This window comes from Plodia interpunctella, chromosome 13 (genome assembly GCF_027563975.2).
Source record: "Plodia interpunctella isolate USDA-ARS_2022_Savannah chromosome 13, ilPloInte3.2, whole genome shotgun sequence".
NCBI classification, from domain to species: domain Eukaryota; kingdom Metazoa; phylum Arthropoda; class Insecta; order Lepidoptera; family Pyralidae; genus Plodia; species Plodia interpunctella.
Genome location: NC_071306.1, coordinates 9,705,756 through 9,727,290, shown reverse-complemented (window position 1 = coordinate 9,727,290; position 21,535 = coordinate 9,705,756). Strand labels below are relative to the sequence as shown.

Here is a 21,535-nt window from a genome sequence, read left to right as displayed (position 1 = left end):
TCATAGATGTCGTAAGTTAAAGTGTTTTAATTTTTTTATATGAACAAAGTATACATATACAGATATAAAATTAATGTCTATTACTTGTCTCATTACTTCATTTTAAATACATCAAATTTGTGGCGGGTGTTATTTAAGCACCGAATAAATTTACCTGTCAAAGTTAGGTTTGGACCCTAGTTGAGAAAATCATCATAGTTTCTTAATACACGTGTCCTCTTCGCCCTTGACCTCCTTGTAATAGCTGTCGATCAGACAACGCAATGCATCCTTTGATTGCCCTTGACGCCGACTATTGTAGTAATCGCTGGCAGTTCCAGGCAAAGTAATTAATTGTATGATTATTCCAAGATACATTGATTCCTAGTAAAATGACGTTATTCTATATTGTATTTTGTTAATGAGTTTTGTTTATTTACTAGTGGCCCAACCCGGCTATGCTCGGGCAAAATCAAAATAAATTATACAACCTTCCTCAGGAAACTATCAATTGGCGAAAGACGTACATTCGTCGGGTAGTTTTTGAGTTTATCGTGAACAGACAGACAGATGCGGCAGAGGAATTTGTGTTATAATATGTAGTGATTTTTAACTTTATTGCAAAAATCAAACATAATTACAAAATATTATGCACAAAGGGTTTAGCATTCTCTACAGTCACTCTACGGTCAACCATAAGACCAAACAGAAAATAAACCCGCCAACAGCAAGTCGAACTTGCTCACTGAGGGTTCCGTAGCATTATATTTAGTTACCACAAACGTATATGGACACACATGTTATGTCTGCAAAACAAGTTTTTATTTTGCTACAAAACCCTTAAAAAGCGTTGAATTCGCAATGTTATTATATTTTTCTTTTGTTTCTATTAAGAAAAAAAAACTATGTGCTAAACTTAACTGAGCTTAACTTAAACGATCGATCTTGTTTTTGTTGTTGTAAGAATATATCATTATTTGTTACTGTACGTTGCTTAATTTGCTCATAATAAATTTAAACATCGTTTAAGTAATCTGGCGGGAAATAACCGAGAAAATCCTACCAGGTGATTCGTTTTAATTATATTGTTTTCATTAAAACTAATCGAATAACGGATAGCGATATTTACTGTTTCCATTCATGTAATTACATTACTGATAGGATATCAACAAGTGAAAATAAATGGATTTTATATAGTACGAGGAGGGAGACCCTCCTTATTTAATGTTTGTTTATGCAAGATTACCTTTTGTCAGCGAATTCGCACCCGTGTATTTTCCTCTCATAGTAAGTTTCAACACAAGACTTCTTCTCTACGATTGGAGATATTGAAATCAAATTGGCAGAACATTTACCGTTTCCTGCAACGCGACGTGTTCCGTCCCATTTCCATACTATACTTTAAAACATTTTTTGGTTTTTGTCCCCAGGTGCACCCTGAAAATCCACAGTGGACCTGTTTCGAGCAGAGCGCAGTCCTCGACGTGAAGAACTTCTTCGGGCTGGAGAGCACGGTGGAGAAACTGGCGATGAAGCAGTACGGGGCTAACATTGCTAAAGGTTGCCGCCTACTTTAACACCATAATACAATCTCACTAATATAATAAAGACGAAAGTTTGTGACTAATGTATATTACTCTTTCACGCTCAAATGGATTGATCATTTTTTATGAAATTTGGTATTGAGGTAGCTGATATCTTGGTTTAATACATAGGGTACTATTTATTCCGAAAGTACGCGATTCCCGTATGGTTTGATAAAAAACGTCTCATAGTCAATTTGAGTATGTAAAGTAGATGGCGCTACTGTGATATAAAATGTCAATTTTTTTGTTAATTACGCGGGTAAGACCGCGGGGTGCAGCCAGTAAGGTATAAGCCAGTTACGGCGGCGGCGTACAAAAAAACTTACATTTTATGCATGGGGAAATTGCGATGGCAATAATTGAATATATTCAATTATTGCATATTGCCAATACTAATGAGTGGATTGCCATTATCTTCTCCATTTTACACACTAGTTGAAATACCATCAACCGAGTCTAGTAGCGGTTTATAAAAAACTACTATACATGAGTCAGACTAGTATACAAACTCATGAGTTTTGTACGAGTAGCATTCTATGACCTTTCGGTTTACAGGCGTATTAACCATTGGACCACCACTTACTAAAAGAGTTATAAAACATGTAAAATGTTCAGTGAACCCACTGGCAACATTAGCCTGACCCACAAGTGCTATAAAGCCTAATATAACGCTCCTACTCAGCTTCAAGCCCGCCCCCGCCCCCAGAGTCGTTGACTTTTAAAGGGTTTAACGCTTAATTAGCTGAGCCTGTTTTGTTGCGGGCAAATGAAAAATACTACGTATTTTTGGATATATCTTTTCGGTTAGTTCATCTTTGTACAAATTTAGACTTATGATTTACTCTAATATAAGATTAAAGTTAATTATGTTCAAATGAAATAGACTTAGTTTGACGACTGCTAGAGTGGATACTATTAAGATGAAAATGTTTAGTTCAGGGTTTAAATGACATGAAAAGATCATCAAACAGATAACTGGTAACAACTGGATTTTTACTACCCAAAATATGATAAAGTAGCGGTAACTGATGAGGCTCGGAATGATTGTGACGTTCCACGAGAGCAGGTAAGCTATGGAAGGCAGTCGCTTACGTGTGACGTATTATCGCATCCCTACATAGTATAGAAATAAAGTCGCTTCCCGCTGCCTGTCTGTCCCGTATGTATGCTTAGATTTTAAAAACTACGCAACGGATTTCGATGCAAGATTTTTTAAAAATAGATTCAAGTGATTCAAGAGGAAGGTTTAGGTGTGTAATTTATTATGGTATTATCCGAGCCAAGCCGGGACGATAGCCTATAATAAAAATGATTGAGCGTCATAAGCGACTTCTCTTCTTGTCTTGGAACGTCGCATATTTAATGGAGTGAGTTTGAAAAGGAGAAGAAAAAGAACTACACTTACCTTTAGGTTATCTGTACTAAACAAATTAACGTTGTATTCAATGTGGAATATGTTTAAATATATATTTTTTGTTCAGGCAAAGAGCTGATCGAGTCGTTTATGAAGGAGGTCCACGACGAAAACATCACAGAACTGGCGCCCTGGAAAAAGGGCAACCAGGAGTATAACGCGTACCTGAGGAACGTAGTTTCCCGGGGCGCAGAGCCCAAATCACCCAGCATTACCACCGAGATCCGGCAAAGTTCGCTGTCAGGTATGTTCTATAGAGATATTTCTATAGAGATATATTCCATAGAGATATAGGCACAAAGCACACAGATTGATTAGCCCGAAGTAGATAAATAAATATTAAACAAAACTGGCATTTCTTGGACCTTGCGTGTAATATAATTGTGACATTTTGTTCCTTGTCCACAATTGTTCCTTAGATCAACTTACTTCTGTTCTATTAGTGGTTCATTTTAGATGATCATGCTGTGTACACTAAATTTGGGCACTTTACTTGTTCAGTAATGTTAGCTCTGAAGTATAAAAATGCAAAATTGTAATTTGTCCCTATGTGTATCTTAATAAATAAATATCTTAGACTTCATCTTCCCATCTAGCTAGATTGAGGTCACAGCACCGAAATTTCATCCTAAAGTTCATGAGTCGTTAATCGAGTTGCTGGTATCAAACTATGAAAATGGCATTCCCAAATGTTGTTGTAACCGTTTTAAATTTTGATCGCCGGGTCAGTATCCTCGTCATTGTGACGCATAAAGTTTAATTAATGTATGTGGTGATCCATCATATTGTGTCAGGAGGTAATGGTTGTATGATGAGTTCTTTGAAATTTAATACATTAAATTATTTCGTTTCGCCGAAAAACATATAACTGAATCAACAGACTAGGTTTCCCGCGCGAAATTTTCCCGACTGCTGGCGCAGAAATTGAGAATACTAGGTTAACAGAAGTGTTGTTATGTTATGTAGAAATATCGGAAAAAAGTTTAAAATAGAACGGAATATCAGTTCTTAGCGATCGGGCTTCAGAGTCCTAAAGTAAAAACAACGCGAACGAGTAACGTATTCAGGGAGCTGCTTCGGCTTCGTCGCTTCTGCATTGCGTGAGGGATGTTCGCTGAGGCAGGTGTTGCTTGTGCTTTTGCAACAATTCGTAAGAAACGGTGCGCGTCCTTGGCGCATGGGGTGCAGGCATTAACAGCATCCTGCTAAACTGTCTAGTCTGCCATTGTTGCGCAATTTTAGGGGGAATGGTGCAAAAATGGCCCCTTTCAAAAACGATCTCCTTGTCTTTACTAGTTCATAAATAAATATTAATGTAGGATAGCCGGGAACATGGCAAATAAATTTAGAGGTTCATTGGGCATATTTGAAATTGTCAACTATTCCCGCGTTTCAGAAGTTACATAGATTTACTTGAATTTTCTAATAACGAGTGTTATGCAATGAATAAGCGTGATGATAAACAATTATTCATTATAATAGAGATAAATTAAATAATAAAACGCACTTACATTTCAACAGTGTTTATTCTCTTTTTTTCTCTCTAACCATAGAGGACTGTTCGCTCACAAAAATAGCAACAAATATCTCACCGGTCATAACAACTACTTTAAAATATATTTACACAATGCGATCAGTCCGAATTAATCATACAATTAATATATTATTTATTTATTTATGTATTAATACAATATTTATTTATAGTTTCTAACATTATTAACATTTTTTTTTAAATTAGAATTGAGTCCTTTTTTTCTTGCTAACAAAAAAAAATTCTCGCAAATACCGTGGGTGCTAGCGATAGGATCATAAATATTAAAGCATTTGTCTTCGTAAACGTTACATGGTAGACAGTGGAGGACGACTGGGCGGGATGACCTTAGGAATATTGAGTGTGCTCGTATCCAGGGACGGTATTTCAGATCACAAGGGTTTATACAAGCTAGTATTTAGTAACAAGTTCACGTATCTATCTGTTATCGAATATCGCATATCGCATGTGCAAAATGTTTGTTTGTTTGAAATAATTTATTGTATGTATGTAATAAGAAAACATAAAGACACAAGTAACAGAAAGAGCACGGAGAAATTAAAATCAGCATTAAAACAAAATAATTTAGGTAGCTCAAACATATATTTTTTTCTTTGATTAGTCATCTACATAAATTCCTTTCAAAATTAATAATCTACCCTATTATAAAAGAACGAAATATTATGAATTGTTTATGAAGTAAATGGCATTCTATCCTTGAAAGTTTAATATAAAATTCCTGAGACAGTCCACCTGTTCAGGCTTTCAAGGCATTAAAGATTAAATGGATTCAAAATCGACCAATGAAATGACGTTACAAAAACCGGTTAAGTGCGGATCGGAGTTTTTTTTTATTAAATTGATCATCGTGTTTTTCCTATTTTTTTATTGTTAGTACTTCTTGCTAAATTTCACGATTCTAGGCCAACGAGAGACAGCTTATAGCTATGTTTCTGGCTATTATCTTTAAAGAAAATGATTAAAAAAGAATACATTTATAGTTTGTCTATAAATTCGCCCGTGGATTATTCAATATCGTGTCGAGTGGAACGTTTGTCGTTTGTTTATACAGTTTTATAGACATTTCAAGAAGTACTTTAACGCGAAACTTTAATGAAATGAAATCAATAAAACAATTTCTCGCAATTATTATTTCTTCGTAATTAACGTTCATTAGTTCAATGTAAGTAATTATACAATTTTGAATTTATTGATTCCACATTTTACTGTGTAGTTTTAATGACATGATCTTTGTCCGCGACTATATCCACGTGGAATTTATTGATTGTCAATAATTCAAGTTCTTTGTAACTTTCTCGGTCAAAACCAAGTTTAAGTTGTACTCAAGAAGTAGAACTTTGAAACCGCATCAAATTAAAATGGCTAGATTCGCGTACAAATATTAATTGTGGTACTAAAAGGATACTTAAGATTTCTTAAATTTGTTTGAGCGCACTCTTGCATAATTAAAAAAAAAAGTGTTTATAATGTTGTACAGTTAACCGTTCCAACGTTTAATGATAGTTAAACGTTATCAGTGCCGAAATACGCTGTTAATTAATTTTATCAAGCAAAAGGCAGGCAGCCAATATTCGATTAAAATAATGTTTTGCCGATGCAATGCAAAGTTCTGATGTACTAGTACTGTACAGAGAATATATTTTTATGATTAACCAACTTCACCGTGGCGGTTGAATTATAAGTCATGTCAGATGCATAAATAAAATCGGTCAATAACACTCTCAGTAAGACACATTGCTACAGATTGATCGAAAACAATATTTTATATCTTAGGCAACGAGCTCAAGATTTAATAGATTGTTTTCGAAGCCATTCAAGCGCCTGCAAATGGAAAATATAATTCGATTCAGTTGATTTATACAAAAATCTTAGTGTTTTTGTCACTCACAATTTATTTGCAGTTGGAAAAGTCCTGTCTTCATCTACGCATACATTAATATACCTTTTGAATCCTAAATTCCTGAACCCTTAAATTTATTACATTCAGAATTCAAGAAAGTAAAACCTGATTTCTCAGTACAGGTTAATCACAAAACCTAACCCACCAGCAACCCCTCTGTCCATCCACCCGTACCATCATTATGCCTAACCTCCTCCCTCCTAACCTCACCCTAACCTTGTCCTCAGATTTAATCCCGGTCCACACGATGCATGAGCCAGTAGACATTGCAACCAATACACCCCAGTACAATTCTCAAGTAAAATCTCTTCCGTCGAGAGCGTCACACGCACCTCCACCAATCACCGCGGGCACGTCGCGGTACAACGACCCGCAACACAAACACAACGCCCCGTCGACCAGTAAAAAAAACATATCAACTAGAATAAAGAGGCTGAAACCCCTCAGCCCCAATGCCAGCAAAAGAAACCTCACCATGGCCAGCCAGAGTATCAAGAAAGTCCTACCCTCCACCAGTAAAAAGACCAGCATCAATATCTCCAGGGCAGAGAAGATGAAGAAGAGAAAATCAGATCAAACCAGCTCGTCAAGTGATGATCTGCCTTATTCAAAATTGGGGAGTTTTGTGCAAAGTATGGATGAACAGAACTGTCGTCTGAGGCGGTCGACGGTTGATGGCCTGACGGAGCCCCCGGACCCGGAATTAAAGTTAAAGAAGCCAGATAATCCGTGTCGTTGTGGCAGCCCTTTTATAGTTTGCCGGGTGTTAGCGAGACGAGATACCACATTGATTGCGGTGGCGTTAGCGCTGGCCATTCTTTTAATGTTGGCAGCACCTATCAATCTCCTTGCTCGCTGGTTTAATTGAACCAACCGAGTGCGGTTGGTTTACGTGCAGTCTGATTTACAAGATGCATTTTAAGCACCAGCCAAAACACAGTAGCTTCAGATCACAAAATGGCGCAACCAACCGTGATAATATCTTCAGCTGGATCGTAACTGAATCTCAGTCGTTCAATTGCCGTTTCAATATCGTGAAAATATTTTGTCAGATTTTTGGATCAAAACATAACCAATCGGACTTTGCGTGAAAAGCCGACGATAGAAGTCGAAGATGTTTTTGGAAGTTGTAATCCATGCATGCATTATTGTGACAACAACAAAGAAATTAATCTGTCTACAGATTAATTTCTATCAAACTATAAGAAATCGGTTATATATACATTTTCTTCATGATGTTAAATTGTGATATAGAGAGTAGAAATTCATATAAGCGGTGTGTTGATGCTCGAGTTTAGTGTAAATAAGACTTTAAGTGTAAATACATTGTATGCGTTCGTTCTTTTGTGTTATTTAGTAAATCGAATTTTATACGATCTCAATCTTGGTTTATAGTCTCAATTTAGGCTTTATCGACAGACCATATGTTGCGAAGTAGCTCTCGTCTTGGAATGATCTCCTCAAATGATCGAATACTTGTATATAAAAGTGATATGATTTTATCAGCCGTTTAACTAGAGCCAGAGATTGAAACCAGACTGGACCAGAAACTTCAGGTCTACTACGAAACATACAAACACGTCTCACGTTACTAACGTACATATGCTGTCTCTTTTCCCATATCGTGTAAAAAAGAGAGACTGTGTGGACGCTACTATGTGCTACGTGTTTTATCTATCATGATCGAAAAAAGCAACGGAAATTTTAACAAAATTTAGCATAGTAACCGCACTGGTCTTTTTACATCCCTATTCCACATATGAATAAGTAGTGTCCCTACGCAATCCCTACTTACTCAAACACATTAGTACAAGGATAACACCAGGGAATTAGAACGAAATTTTAGAATTTCGTTCTAATTCCCTGGTGTTATCCTGTAAGGTTGTCCCAACTGGTGGGAATTAGAACGAAATTCTAAAATTTCGTTCTAATTCCCTGGTGTTACAGGCCATAGGTTGCTGTGTCCACTTCCCACCAGTTGGGTCGCATGCCAATTGCTTGCTCAGTAGAATATAAAAATTAATATCGCCAACAGCCGCCATGACTAAGTAACTTTGAACACATAACGTGTTCAAAGTTTCAAAATATGAAAATTTTATTTTATTTAATATATTAGAAAAAAAAATTTAACGAAGCTCGTTGCGGATTGCGATTTATTTTTATTGATTGTATTTTAATTTACTATGTTTTATGAAGTAAAACTAAATATAAATGCAAAATAGAAACGCGCAGCGATTTATCACGCCCTATATATGCCTGCAACGCGTGGGCGTCTGGTTTCATTCCGCCCACGATCTCCGCCCACGCAATATCTATGACGTCATACTGCAACGTTTAAAAAGTAAACTGAAGATTTACATTTTAGTATTATTCTTCGCCCACTGAAATACAGTATCTCAAATTCAAATTAATTTATTTTGTGAACACAGGTTGACATGGTATTGTGAAAATGTACCAATTGTACGCCATTGGGCATACAAAATTAATTAAATTGTTTGAATGTAGATACATGCATTAACAAATTCTATTATGTCATATATTACAAATAATTTATATTAATGTCAAATTGATTGAATTGAATAAATAAAGTCAAATTGACAATAAATAATGAAATTTTATGTGCAAAGTTACAGTTAGTTAATATTGTCTATAAGAAATTCGTTGATTGAATAGTTGATTATCTGTTCGTGTTCATGATCATAATACGACGTCTCGAAGCCCAGAGTCTGCTTAAAAATAGTAGACCAGTAGCCACAGCAATTGCCTTGTCGTTGGGCTCATACAGATCTTCTATGGACCAATGAGTCTTCAAATTTAGATGATTCTGCTTTGATTTTACGACCGGCCACTGTCTGACGCCATTTGTATCATAAGGTTTTTTTGGCTTAACAACACTATATTTCTGTAGGTGGTGATTTTCGCCTTAGACATGCCTTACGTGTCATGGATGTCGCAAGAGGCGACTACGGGATAGAAAGCCTATAGGCAACGACAGTATATCTAAAGAAGGTTGGTGCCAGGCGCCCGGTCATAAAATCAATCGAGCCGAATCTGCTGAAAAATTTAAAGTTTATTATTTACTATTTAAAATGTAACAAACTTTCTATATGCAGTTGGCACTACATTTTATTGGCACCACAATATGTAATCTTCAGTTTTTGAACGGACTGCTCCGAGATTTGGCAGTGCGCTCGTACAAAGCGAAGTGCTTCACGTAACCTTGACTTTGGGATCGATCCCCGGGTCGTAGGTCATATATATGTTTCTGAGCCAACAGGCTCCGGTTATTGCGACGAATTTCTACCAAAATAACATACACACACACACACACACGTACATCAGCTTTCGCATTTATAATATTAATAGGATAAAAAAATACATTACATAGTATGTGGTTTATATAATAGTTGTTTAATCACTATAATCCATTCCCCCACCTCGATCACCCAAGCCAAGACTAATAACCATTAGTCTTGGCTTGGCACAATGTCGGCATATAGTTCGCCAAACTTCTCGGTTTCGACGTACACAGCTGGTTTTTCCTTGCAGTAAAAAGGCTGATGAAATATAGACTGCGCAATGTACGTTACCTAATTCGCGTCGACATGTCAAGCACGCAGATAATGTGAAGACATACAATAAACATTTTTTATGTGTGCTAAGCTGCAGCTGACAACCCTAAACCAAACAAATCAGTATTATATTACAGCACTCGGCTGAAACAGGGGTGAACTGGTCGTGAATTATATTCAGGTAATTTATACCCAGGGTTTATTGCGTCCCATTCGGTTTATCCTTACAAGTCGTATCCATTCCAATAGTCGTAAACGCTTTCGATAGATACGAATTGGCAAATCGAATTGTATCGACTTAGAGTTATGCCTCATTGTTCAGTCGTGCTCCAATGTTACGACGCAGTACGTTGTGCTGCGTTGTTTTACATAACTTTTGACGCTGACGTGCATTGACGACGAATCTCCATAAAACGCGCGTTGTCGACTAATGTCAACGATGGAGGACAACGGAGCGCAACGTAACAATGAGGCATGGCTCTTATCCACCTTCACACTGAGGCTTCACATCACGACGGTATGGAATATTTTCCACTATTATTTTTCAAATTTTGAGTGTAAAGTAAATTCCTGCGGAAGAAAAACAGTTAATTGCAAATTGACGAGGCAGTAAGCTGAAAATGCAATGTGAGCTACGACCTTGACCCTTATTTGCACAAAGTTCTACTTGCTAAGCGCATCAACTCACATACAACTCTATCGCAATAAGTTTGCGCTGCACTGCGCGAGCTCTTTCACTACCGCATGGCATCCGCATGGGCTATTCAATATTCGACCTTGTGTTATTCACAGTAAGTTCGAAAATGAAATGCTCGAGGGACTGCACGTGAAATGCGCCCTTGTGGTTGTCCACGTGTAACTAGGTATGCGGTAGAATTTCAACGAAACCACAAGGTTGGTTATCCTTTGAATTGAAAAGCATTTTACACATTTGGTATTTTGAAATCTTGTTTACCTACTGACAAATACAAAAGGATTTACCTGGAATTTACCACAAATTCTATTGGATTTTCCTTGATTTATTTCTGCGTTTGTAACAAGCTAAATGTTTACCTTCAGATATTTTGAACAGTGTTGTGCACCTACATACGTTAAAGTAAAATTCCAATCCTACCAATTCCTACCATTCTATAATCATACCAATATGAGAGTTTGTGAGGTTGTGTGTTTGTATCTGTGTATGTTTGTTACTCTGTCACGCTAAATCTAATGGACGGATTGTTATAAAATTTAATACACGGGTAGAATATAACCTGGAATAGCATATAGCGTACTTTTTATCCCGAAATTCCCACGGCAGCGTAGCTCCGGGGCGCAGCTAGGTATTGTATAAACAAATAAATCATCTCATCAATCAAATAAATCATCAGCCTCTACGAGAATATGCGTGGAAATAGACAAATTTTGATAAAAATACCTCTATATTTTTTTTTGGGTCGAATTTTTAAGAGTTTTTTTTTTCGAATAGCCATTACTAAAATTTGGCGTGATGAAGTTCCTATAGAATTGTTGTTTTAAATAATTGAATGACTTTTATGTGTGCCGATGTGGAGTCCCAATTCCCGGCAGTCGGTCACGGTCACCGCCCACTGCGCCCGCTGCAATTTGTTGCTGCACTATTACTTTATGGCACCGTTCACATTAAAGGCAGGTATACACCTAAAGCGTAAGGATTGTATGGAATCGCAACGCAACGCAACGCAGCCACGATTCCATGCATGAAGGTTGCGTTCGGTCCAGAGGAATCATTACCTACGTCACGTTGGGATTCCGCGTTGTCGATTTTATCCAAAGTCAAAATATGTATTCCCAAATTCTACTCACGAATTTCTCAAAGAAATTCAATTTTCCATAATCATAAAGCTGACAATTGTTATAATGCATCCTAGTGCAGACCTATCTGCACCGTAAAAAACCTTTTTGACGTTCTTTTAAACCAAAAATATTTATTCAAATCTTCCTATTAAACATGTGATTCTTATAATATATATATATGTATCTTCTTCTAATCAAGAGTAAACAAAGTTACTTAGATGTCCTAGATAGGTATTTGCGGCACATAATCCAATAAATGGGCGTCCCGATCGACCTTGACCAAGTTTTATGTACAGCGAACTGCATATAAACATTCCCAAAAGTTGTTTTCACAGGTAGTCACTTGCTTCCAGTTAAGGAAAAGATCATAATGGCGGTAATAGTGGTTAACTCATGTCAGATATCTTTAGGTGACTTGCAAAAGAAGATTTTGCGGGTCTACTGGAAGACATTTCTATAGAAATAAGTCGTATAGTAATATTTTCACTGTTACATATGTTGTGTACATAAATTATTTTAGTTTTATTTTAGTTACTTTATATGTTTACTGTCTCTCTAATCTGAGTCTGTTCCTTGTTGCATTATCTACTCTTTGCGTCGAAGCCCGAGATCCGAGATTTTAGAAACCTTAAGATTTGAAGAATGCGCTGTGATATTCCATCGACCCTTTCGTTGTGCAGATGACTGTACTTTCGGTAATACATGCCCTAACTTCTTGCCCCTTGGAGGAATCAGAAAGTTTTCCTTTCAATCGCCAAGGATATGTCGACACATAGTCGTTTACGATGAATAAAATGTTCTTTTCATAAACATAAAATGTATGAAGGCTACACGAGGAAGTAAATGTTTGAGATAACTTTGTAACAAAAATACATGAAACGAATTACAGAACAAATATTGCAATGGCGGACTTATCCCTTATCCCTTGAAGGGATCTCTTACAGGAAAATAAATTTGTTTAAAACTAGAGGGTAAAAGAAGAAGCAAGCAAGTTAATTGTTTGAATAACGTTATTTATTTTTTGATTCAATTATAGAAATACCTTACATATAATTTCGTTAAAAGTTACATTAATAGTTAGAGAAGTGTAGTTTATTTTTGTAATTTCGGTATTTCATTAACAAAATTAATTCGTATTTTTCGATTCTCTCGTTGTCACATTCATGTTAGTTCTATAGTATGATTAGTTGTTTGATAATGTCGTTGTCATTACATGCTAGTTTAAATTTAGTTAATTACGCTCATTAAGTCTTTAGTGAATTTTTGTAGAGGTACGTTTTTTATAAAACAAACTAACATTACATGAAAATAATGTTCTGTCTTTTGTTACAGACCAATACACACTGGACAGTGACTACATAAAGCGCTACCTGGGCGAGCTGACTCCCATGCAGGAGTCGCGACTGCTGCAGCTCAGGAAGTGGATTGCTGACTTGCAGAAGGGGAAGGTAATGTAAAATACCTACTTTTAAAATGGCTCCGTCACTGGCGCTCTGGTTCTTCATCGTTTTCTCTTGGCAGAGCGGTCGTGGTCAGCCATGTTGTTTGGAGACGCGTAGCAATGTAACTCTTCATTCGTCTCAGATTCTCTGGTGTTACTATGAATAAAATTTCAAAGAGTATTTTGATAACATTTCAAAGAGTATTTTGATACTCTTTAAAATTTTATTCAATAAATAAATAAATAAATAAAAATCTTTATTTCGAGCATCCAGGACTCATATAAAAAATGTTAATAGTATACAAAGAAGCTTCTAATCTAGTGTTAGTAACAAATGTATGTGGCAGCCTAATTTTTATTCACTACATGCAAATCGCAGCAGTGGTTGATGTAGGGACAGTCTAGCCGGCTCGCTATCATGGCCAGGATGCTGTTGGAGCTGGCTCGGACGCGGCGCACCAGGCTGGCGCCGCGTTTCCGCATCGTCGCGTAGAAGCAGTCGACCCGCGCCGCGGCAAACATGCCTGATGCGCTACAAAACCGAGGCAGCCGCAACAACACCCTGAACGCGTTGTTATATTGGATGCGAAAAGCGTCGTACGATTTTTTTGTAAAATGGGCCCACAGAGTACTCGTATAAAATGATGTGCAAAAGTACATATTCAGTTCAATAGTACATATTCTTATCAAAAATCTTTATTTGAACTTATGATGAATTAAAACCATTATTGACGTTTAAAATAATCTCAGTTATGATTATTTTAAACTTAGATTAAAGATTATTTTATAGGTTTAGTTTGTTGCGCCGCTTCTTCTTCATCAGCGCTTTGGAAGTCGGCAGTAGATATAGTTTTAAGTAAATTTTTGACGCCAATATGTGATGTGTATCATCCAAAGTTGAATAACGAATTTAGTTTTATTAATAACTATCTATTATGTATTTATTTAGACTGGAATCGAATTGTCTTCAATGCCCCTGGAAATGACATGATTTTTACGAACTCCAGCACCACCAGAACTTAAGTAGAAAAAGCTTGTAATTAGAAGTAAATCAGCTCATCACCGTGAAGAAATAGCTATCATACGTTTAGGCTGTCAAAAAGTAATAGATAACTTATTAATTAAATTAAATACATCGTCCCAGGTGCCAAGCGACACGACCTTGCTCCGATTCTTGCGCGCTCGAGACTTCAACGTGGAAAAGGCGAGGGAGATGCTCTCCCAGTCCCTGCTGTGGAGGAAGAAGCACCAGGTGGACAGGATCCTGTCGGAGTACGAGACCCCGGATGTCGTCACGCAGTACTTCCCCGGCGGCTGGCATCATCACGACAAGGGTATGTCCACATGACTCCCTTCAAGGGTGAAAGAGAGAGTAATCACTTGGCTCTGACCAGGTATTGCAGCGTCCATAGGCTCCGGTAACCACGCACTATCAGGGCCGCAATCCTATTTGCTTGCTAGTTTCTATGTTTCTTTTCGAGTGTGTTATTAGTAGTTGATTTTGTTTGAGTTGAGTCTCATTTTCTTGAATTCTCCTAAAGGAATCTGATATAACTTTTATGACAACCTACCACCATTTGAAGGCAAGTAGTCGCATATACAATACTAGTGAGCAAAACAGTCAAACCAGTGTGGTTTCTTCGCGATGTTTTCCTTCACCGCAAGCAAGTTGTGGCCTGTAGAAATTATTGTATATGAATCAGATGTATACAAACTCATGTGACACGAGTATACTCGTTCGTTACGCTTGCTCATTATTATTATTGACTAGCGGCCGTTCCCAGCTTCGCTCGGGTAAAGACCTGAATCTTCCTCAAGGATCTGAATATTGGTGAAAAACGCATATTGTATTTTTTGTGTTTATCGCAAACAGATAGACGGCCCACCATATGGCACCATTTCTCGTATAACGTAGACTGTAAAATTCCTGATTTTTTATTACAGACGGACGTCCTCTATATATCTTGCGGCTGGGCCAGATGGACGTCAAGGGTCTGCTGAAGTCTATTGGCGAGGATGGCCTCTTGAAGTTGGTGAGTCACGAGTCATTGATCCGCTACTTATCTCCAGTATTCTACATCTCTGCATATATCCTAACAGTTTCCACGCTGGTGTGCGAGCGATAGAAAAGCATAGAATATAGCAACCGCATCTCTCTTGTAAAAGTTTATCAAGGGAAAGGGTTGGGGATTTTTCTCATTGCGATTGGCTGTCAACATGTCAATATTTCAGATTTCCACGAATAAACCTGCTAAGCTTTCGTGGCGTTTGGTTCGCGACTCTTGGCTCTGTCTATCACGTAAGGAATAATGACGTGATACTTCTGTAGATATAGACAATTCCATACACAACGATCATCGAACGTACAAATCAATTTCATAAATGTACACGATGGTCTACCGTTTTTAACCTTTTCCAGCAGGTCTACCATGAAACACGAAAGAAGTAACACGACATTGCGTCCACGCGTTATGAGAATAAGAGATAGCATGTGGTCGTTAGAATCGTGTTACGTGTTTGTATGTTTCGTGGTAGGTCTTCAGGTGTCTCATAGGTCTCATCTCAAACTGGAAACAATGCTTGGCATTAAGTCGTACCTATTTTATCATCAAATACATAGGCAGTTACTAGCTTTTTGCTCGCGTTTTCGCCTTCGTAAATTCCCCACGGGAACAGCTAACAGAGCGGGATGAGGTAACAAACATACTTTCGCATTTATTTAGGGTAAGTGCAATAAATTTAAAACATATAAATGCTTGGTTCCAGACGCTTCACGTGTGTGAAGAAGGTCTCAAACTTCTGGAGGAAGCCACTCGCACCAGCGAGCGCGCCATCCAGTCCTGGTGTCTCCTGGTGGACCTAGACGGACTGAACATGCGCCATTTGTGGAGGCCAGGTTGGCATTGGACTTTATTTATTTCCTTTGATCGTATCAGAGGTAGACCTTGGTACAACGGACGTCTACATGGGTACCTCACCCTCATCTATGAGCCGCTAAACAGCAGTGCTTGCATTGTTGTGTTCCAGCTTGACCAGTGAGAGAGGGTACTTTGGCAAAGAACAAAGTAGACAATGAGCGTGTGACACCCCAGGTGTTGTAGACGTTGATAGGCTGTGGTGACCACTTACCATCAGGTGCGCCGCATGCCTGTTTGCCTGTTAGGTAGTATATAAAAAACTGAAAATTTCACATTAATATTACATGAAGAACTTAAGAAAAAGTGGATGTCGTGGCGTATCAAGAAGTGAAGGAGTTGGCTTTGGAGAGAGAACGATGGAAGGAACTCCACCGACAAGAGCCTCGCTCTTAAATTACATGATGATGATGAAGAACTTAAGAACTAGGTATAAATCTTATTTTTTCGTCGAGTCGTGTCATCCTAATTGCAACATAAAGTTATTTTTAACTAACAGCTGGTCACAGTCAGCGCTTTTTTGTTACTAAGTATAATTAAATGTCATTAATTGTTTAGCCAAATCATTTTATTCGCATATGTGGACACAAATTTGATTTTTTTTTATTATTATTAAAGAGACACCATGTCAGATAAAATAGATTTCTTTCGAAATTACCAATGAAGTGCTCGGCAATAAATTTGATATTATAATGACATTTGTTAATTGGATTGATTAGTTTCGATGTTTTCAGCAGTCGCCCTGACAATAGATTGACAAATCAAATAAATAAATAATTAAATGAACATTGTATAACCAGGAGTGCGCGCGCTGCTTCGCATCATCCAGATCGTGGAGGCCAACTACCCGGAGACCATGGGCCGCGTGCTCATAGTGCGCGCGCCCAGGGTCTTCCCCATACTCTGGACTATTGTCAGCACTTTTATCGGTCAGTTTATCTTTTCTTTTTCAGTTCGATTTCATACTAAACAGTTTTTTTTACAAAAATGCAATTTTTGCCACAAGCTTCAGAGTGATCATGTAAACCGTTGAGGAGTACCCTCGTCGGGAGCCGATCCTGGGTGCACCATTAGGTAATACTTATCATAATTATCATTGTCATGGAAACTGAAGCTACGTGGAAAATTTCAACTCTGTAGGACAAGTGGGAAGTAGGTATTTTTCTTGAAAGATTTGAATACAGACGGATAAACATCGTGACAGTTAAAACTATAAGTAAAAGCTTGTAATATGATTATTATTTTCACTGCAGATGAGAACACTCGAAGCAAATTCTTGTTCTACGGTGGGAAGGACTACCTGCAGCCTGGCGGACTGCTCGACTATATTCCCAAGGATCTGATCCCAGACTTCCTGGGTGGACCCTGCAAGGTGTGTGACATCATAAAAAACACTTGATTTTTTAAAATTTCAACTTAGGATAATATGGTTATCGATCCCTTTTTTTCGCATAATTTTTTTATCCTAATTTAACTAACGTAATCATAATTTAGTATCGAGTTAGGCAGATATGTTTTTGACATAATATTTTGACATACTTGTTATTTGGCAAACCTTATATCAATAAGTATAATTATAGTTTAGGCTAATTTAACAATAATTATTTTACCATAATTTTGATTTGCATTTGAGCTATAGTGTAGCAGTAGGTTAGGGTGCGGGGTGGCCCGTGCGCCTCCCATAAGCCGCCAATATGCTTTAGAATATTATGCTTAAAAATTGTTATGCTTATGTTATGCGTAAAAAAATTGTGCCTAAAACATGCCAAATTAATATTGTGCGTAACTATTATTGTGATAGGTAAAGGTATGCCATGTTAAATTATGACATAAAATTGTATGCATAAATATAGGGAACCATGGTAACCTATCGATTTCACGAATGTTTTCTGTGCGAAACCTGTACGATTTTTTAATAACATCAAAAAAGACATTATTTATTCCCCTTGGGATGATACACAGCACTTATTGACGTCGAAAATTTACTTAAAACCTTAACCTTATATAAGTTTGGGCTTAAAACTAAGTCTGTTGCTGACTTCTGAATGCGGCTAGTGAATAATAAAAAGCAGCCTTCTCTTCAAATCCGTCAATTAACAAATATGGATATTGGTGTAGTGTATTCTTTCAGGATTCAGTTGGTTGCTAACTTTTTGTTAGAATTAAAATCGAGTTAATCGGTCCGAAAAATATATTGACACCAATCTCAATAGCGATATTTACAGATATTTTTAATTTTTAATTTTCATACGTTTTTGCAAATGTGTCGCAAATATGCAAGCCTATGCTAACAAGTTATAGAAAAATAATTCATATAATAATTTGCTTTTATTTTCTTTAGCGAATTTGTTATTTATATTTTAGGTTTGCGGATTATTTTTAAAGGGTTTTTAAATAAAAAAGAAACTTATTGCCTTTTTTGTATATCCTGCAAAACTATTACAGATGGCATAAATCCTTCGTGCATATCCAGTGAAAAATGAATATTTTATTTAAACTTAAACTTGGTGGGAATTTTTGAATTTAGTTAATTTATTTTATTACTATTTTTCTAAGTAACTAATAATGATAATAATATATTTTCATTAATTATTTTTTGCTTGTTATTTTCCTTTTTACGCTCCAGTCGGATATTGTAGATGCGTCGACGTACGTGCCGCATCGATTTTACGACTACGTACGTTATCGTACGTTGCAGTACGCAGTTTATTGTCTATATATCTCGTTATATACATGTAGCACCATTTATATTCGTCAAAATCGATGTTTACAAGATTGTGGTGTCATCAGTTCTTCACCGATCACATTGTAGTTTAGAATAAGGCGATCTAGACGATCAATTAATGCGCTATATGAATGAATGTTTAGAATATAAGTACTTGATCAAATTGAAATTTCATTTCTTTGCCAAACTTTAACAACAGCTAGCTCTTTTTAGCCAGTAGTTTGTAGCTTTTTGAGACATATATTTCAAATTTGTGACGCCTGTGAAGGGCAAATTTCTGAATATTTTAATTTTTATATCCTTTTTGTTCATTCATTGCGCAATATGTTTGAGCGTCTACGGGCTGTCTAAGAAACATACAATAACATGCGTAAGCTACTTCTTGCCCTGGGTGGTACCACAGGCAAAACGTCGGGTTAGATCACCACGTGACTACCAGTAGCTGTGGCTTTCTTGACTAGAGCCATTCAGGCGCATATTTTGTGCCTGTTTTACGGCCAAATGAACTTCGCTGCGTGTCGAAGTCGTTATCATAGACAAGAGATCATATAAGAACACAAATATTGTAATATTCACTTTAGGAGTACAGTCAACAGCACATCCAGCTAACTAAATTCATAGCAAACTCGCCCCTATTACCGCGGCATAAAGATCCATATGGAGTAACTTGACGTGCAGTCGACTGTACTAGAAAAAACAACTTATAAAGTAAAATTATTTTATAATGGTCCGTAGATAAAATCTATATGATCGAACATCACTCTGGAATCATTTTTTTTTTGCGTAAATAGGTGGTGAAGTGACTAACGGTGAGATTGTAGGGCCAACTATATATTTAGTCGAGAGAAACTTTATTCCAGTGTTATGTCCGATCGAATGAATTCCCTCTAAAGACCCTGCCACAGAATAAACATACTGACACATTAATCACACTATGCTACAAATGTTGACGTCATGTCCACACACATATTTGTAATGACATAGCTAAGTGGTAATGTAATACACATTATTTGTAATACATGGCGTAAACCAGCGTCTACAGGGTGTAACAAAATATAACATACGATTTAGTAAGATAAGGTACTTTGAGTATACCTTTATGAGAAGTTTGAAGTTGTTTGCATTTGTTTTGTTCGTCCGTTTATAACTTATTATTATCAATACCTTTACCAGATTTTAAGTTCGACTATCCGCCATAAATCTATGAAAACCGCATACAAATCCATCCGGTAGTTTCTGCGTGTGCGCACCATATCTTACAACTTCGTATTTATATCGGTATTTTGTGACAGCCTGTATGATTTCAACACAATATTAATTTGAAAGCTTCTCCCCAGAGCTTCGTGCACGAAGGGGGCCTGGTGCCCAAAAGCTTGTACGTGGCTGGAGCTTTTACGGAGCGGGATGGTGACCCACTGAGCGAAGATAGCGTGTACAGATGTGTCAGTTTGGGCAAGGGACAGGTAAGGCTCCTAAAGTTATCCGTATTTAAATAGTTTTGTTGTACATGTGACATGTTTTGTTGTACATGCTTTTAAAATTGATTTTGAAAAAATATATATTAGATACCAGCTTTTACCCGCGGCTTCGCCAGCGTTGATTTCGATATCTCGGGATCAGATTTCAAATTAGACTTACCACTGTAAAAAGCGCATCAAATTTCATCTAGTAGTTTTTGCGTGATGCGTGAACAAACATGACAAAATGTGTGAAAAAACACAGAAATTAAATAAAAATGTTTTCTTCAATATCTCCTAGTTTTATTATATGTTTACATTTAATCCCTTATATGTAAAAATACTAGCTATGTCTCAAGTCTTCGTTCCTGTTGGGACTCGAGATAAAAAGTGTTCTATTCTGTTATTCCAAGTGTATTGAATTACATGGATTGAATACACTTGGAATAACAGAATTAAACTTTATGAAAATCAATTCAGTACGCGTGAAAAATCTACGGGTACTTATACTTACCTAATTAATATCAATAAATCGAGTGTGTGGCTCCCGCCCTAAAATAGTAGTGGTCCTGTGGTAACGCCATATTTTTGTATTTTTAAATCGCTATACTATAAAAAAAATCTTGCCTTAGATCCACGAAGTAATAGTCGTAAACAGAGATCCGCACAGCGTGCTGACGTGGGACTTCGATGTGTTGAGACACGACATCTCCTTCGCCGTGTTCCGCAGCGTGCACGAGCTGACCATTGCTGATGATAACCCTGGTAAGGCTTTATTTTTATTATATTCGGCTTTATTAGTAAAATAATTTATTCTAAATTTACACATACTCTTTTTCACGTCATATTCTAAATTAAATAATATTTCTTAAGCGGGGGATTCTCGACGCATCTCCATATTATGATATGTTGGGAGCTAAATCAAGGGCTGTAACTTTCGGGTACAGTGTCACGCCTTTAATATTTTGTGATAACCCTAACTGCATTTTCAACGCTCGCGACTGTATCCCTTTAGCACGGCCGTCGAACGAAAAATTCAAATCGATTATTCAGAAATTTGACCTTCACATACACTTTTTCACGTAAAATGTTATATTATATTAGCTTTAGACCGCGGTTTCGCCCACGTAATTTCCCACGGGAGCATTAATTTTTCCGGGATGAAAGGTATCCTATGTT

General features: G+C 37.0%; 1 protein-coding gene across 4 annotated transcripts in view; it reads left to right on the top strand.

Annotated features, from left to right (window-relative positions):
• Window positions 1-21,535, top strand: part of retm (real-time) — a 55,423-nt gene that overhangs the window by 25,790 nt on the left and 8,098 nt on the right. For 2 of the 4 annotated variants that reach the window (XM_053753913.2, XM_053753912.1), the window contains exons 4-14: window positions 1,410-1,539; window positions 3,047-3,223; window positions 13,151-13,266; window positions 14,404-14,593; window positions 15,204-15,292; window positions 16,026-16,155; window positions 16,975-17,103; window positions 17,428-17,546; window positions 18,801-18,851; window positions 20,237-20,362; window positions 20,989-21,121. In XM_053753913.2, the coding sequence (XP_053609888.1) occupies window positions 1,410-1,539; window positions 3,047-3,223; window positions 13,151-13,266; window positions 14,404-14,593; window positions 15,204-15,292; window positions 16,026-16,155; window positions 16,975-17,103; window positions 17,428-17,546; window positions 18,801-18,851; window positions 20,237-20,362; window positions 20,989-21,121 (1,390 nt within the window). The remainder of the gene's footprint in view (window positions 1-1,409; window positions 1,540-3,046; window positions 3,224-13,150; window positions 13,267-14,403; window positions 14,594-15,203; window positions 15,293-16,025; window positions 16,156-16,974; window positions 17,104-17,427; window positions 17,547-18,800; window positions 18,852-20,236; window positions 20,363-20,988; window positions 21,122-21,535) is intronic. The other 2 variants (XM_053753915.1, XM_053753914.1) reach the window with 1 other exon arrangement.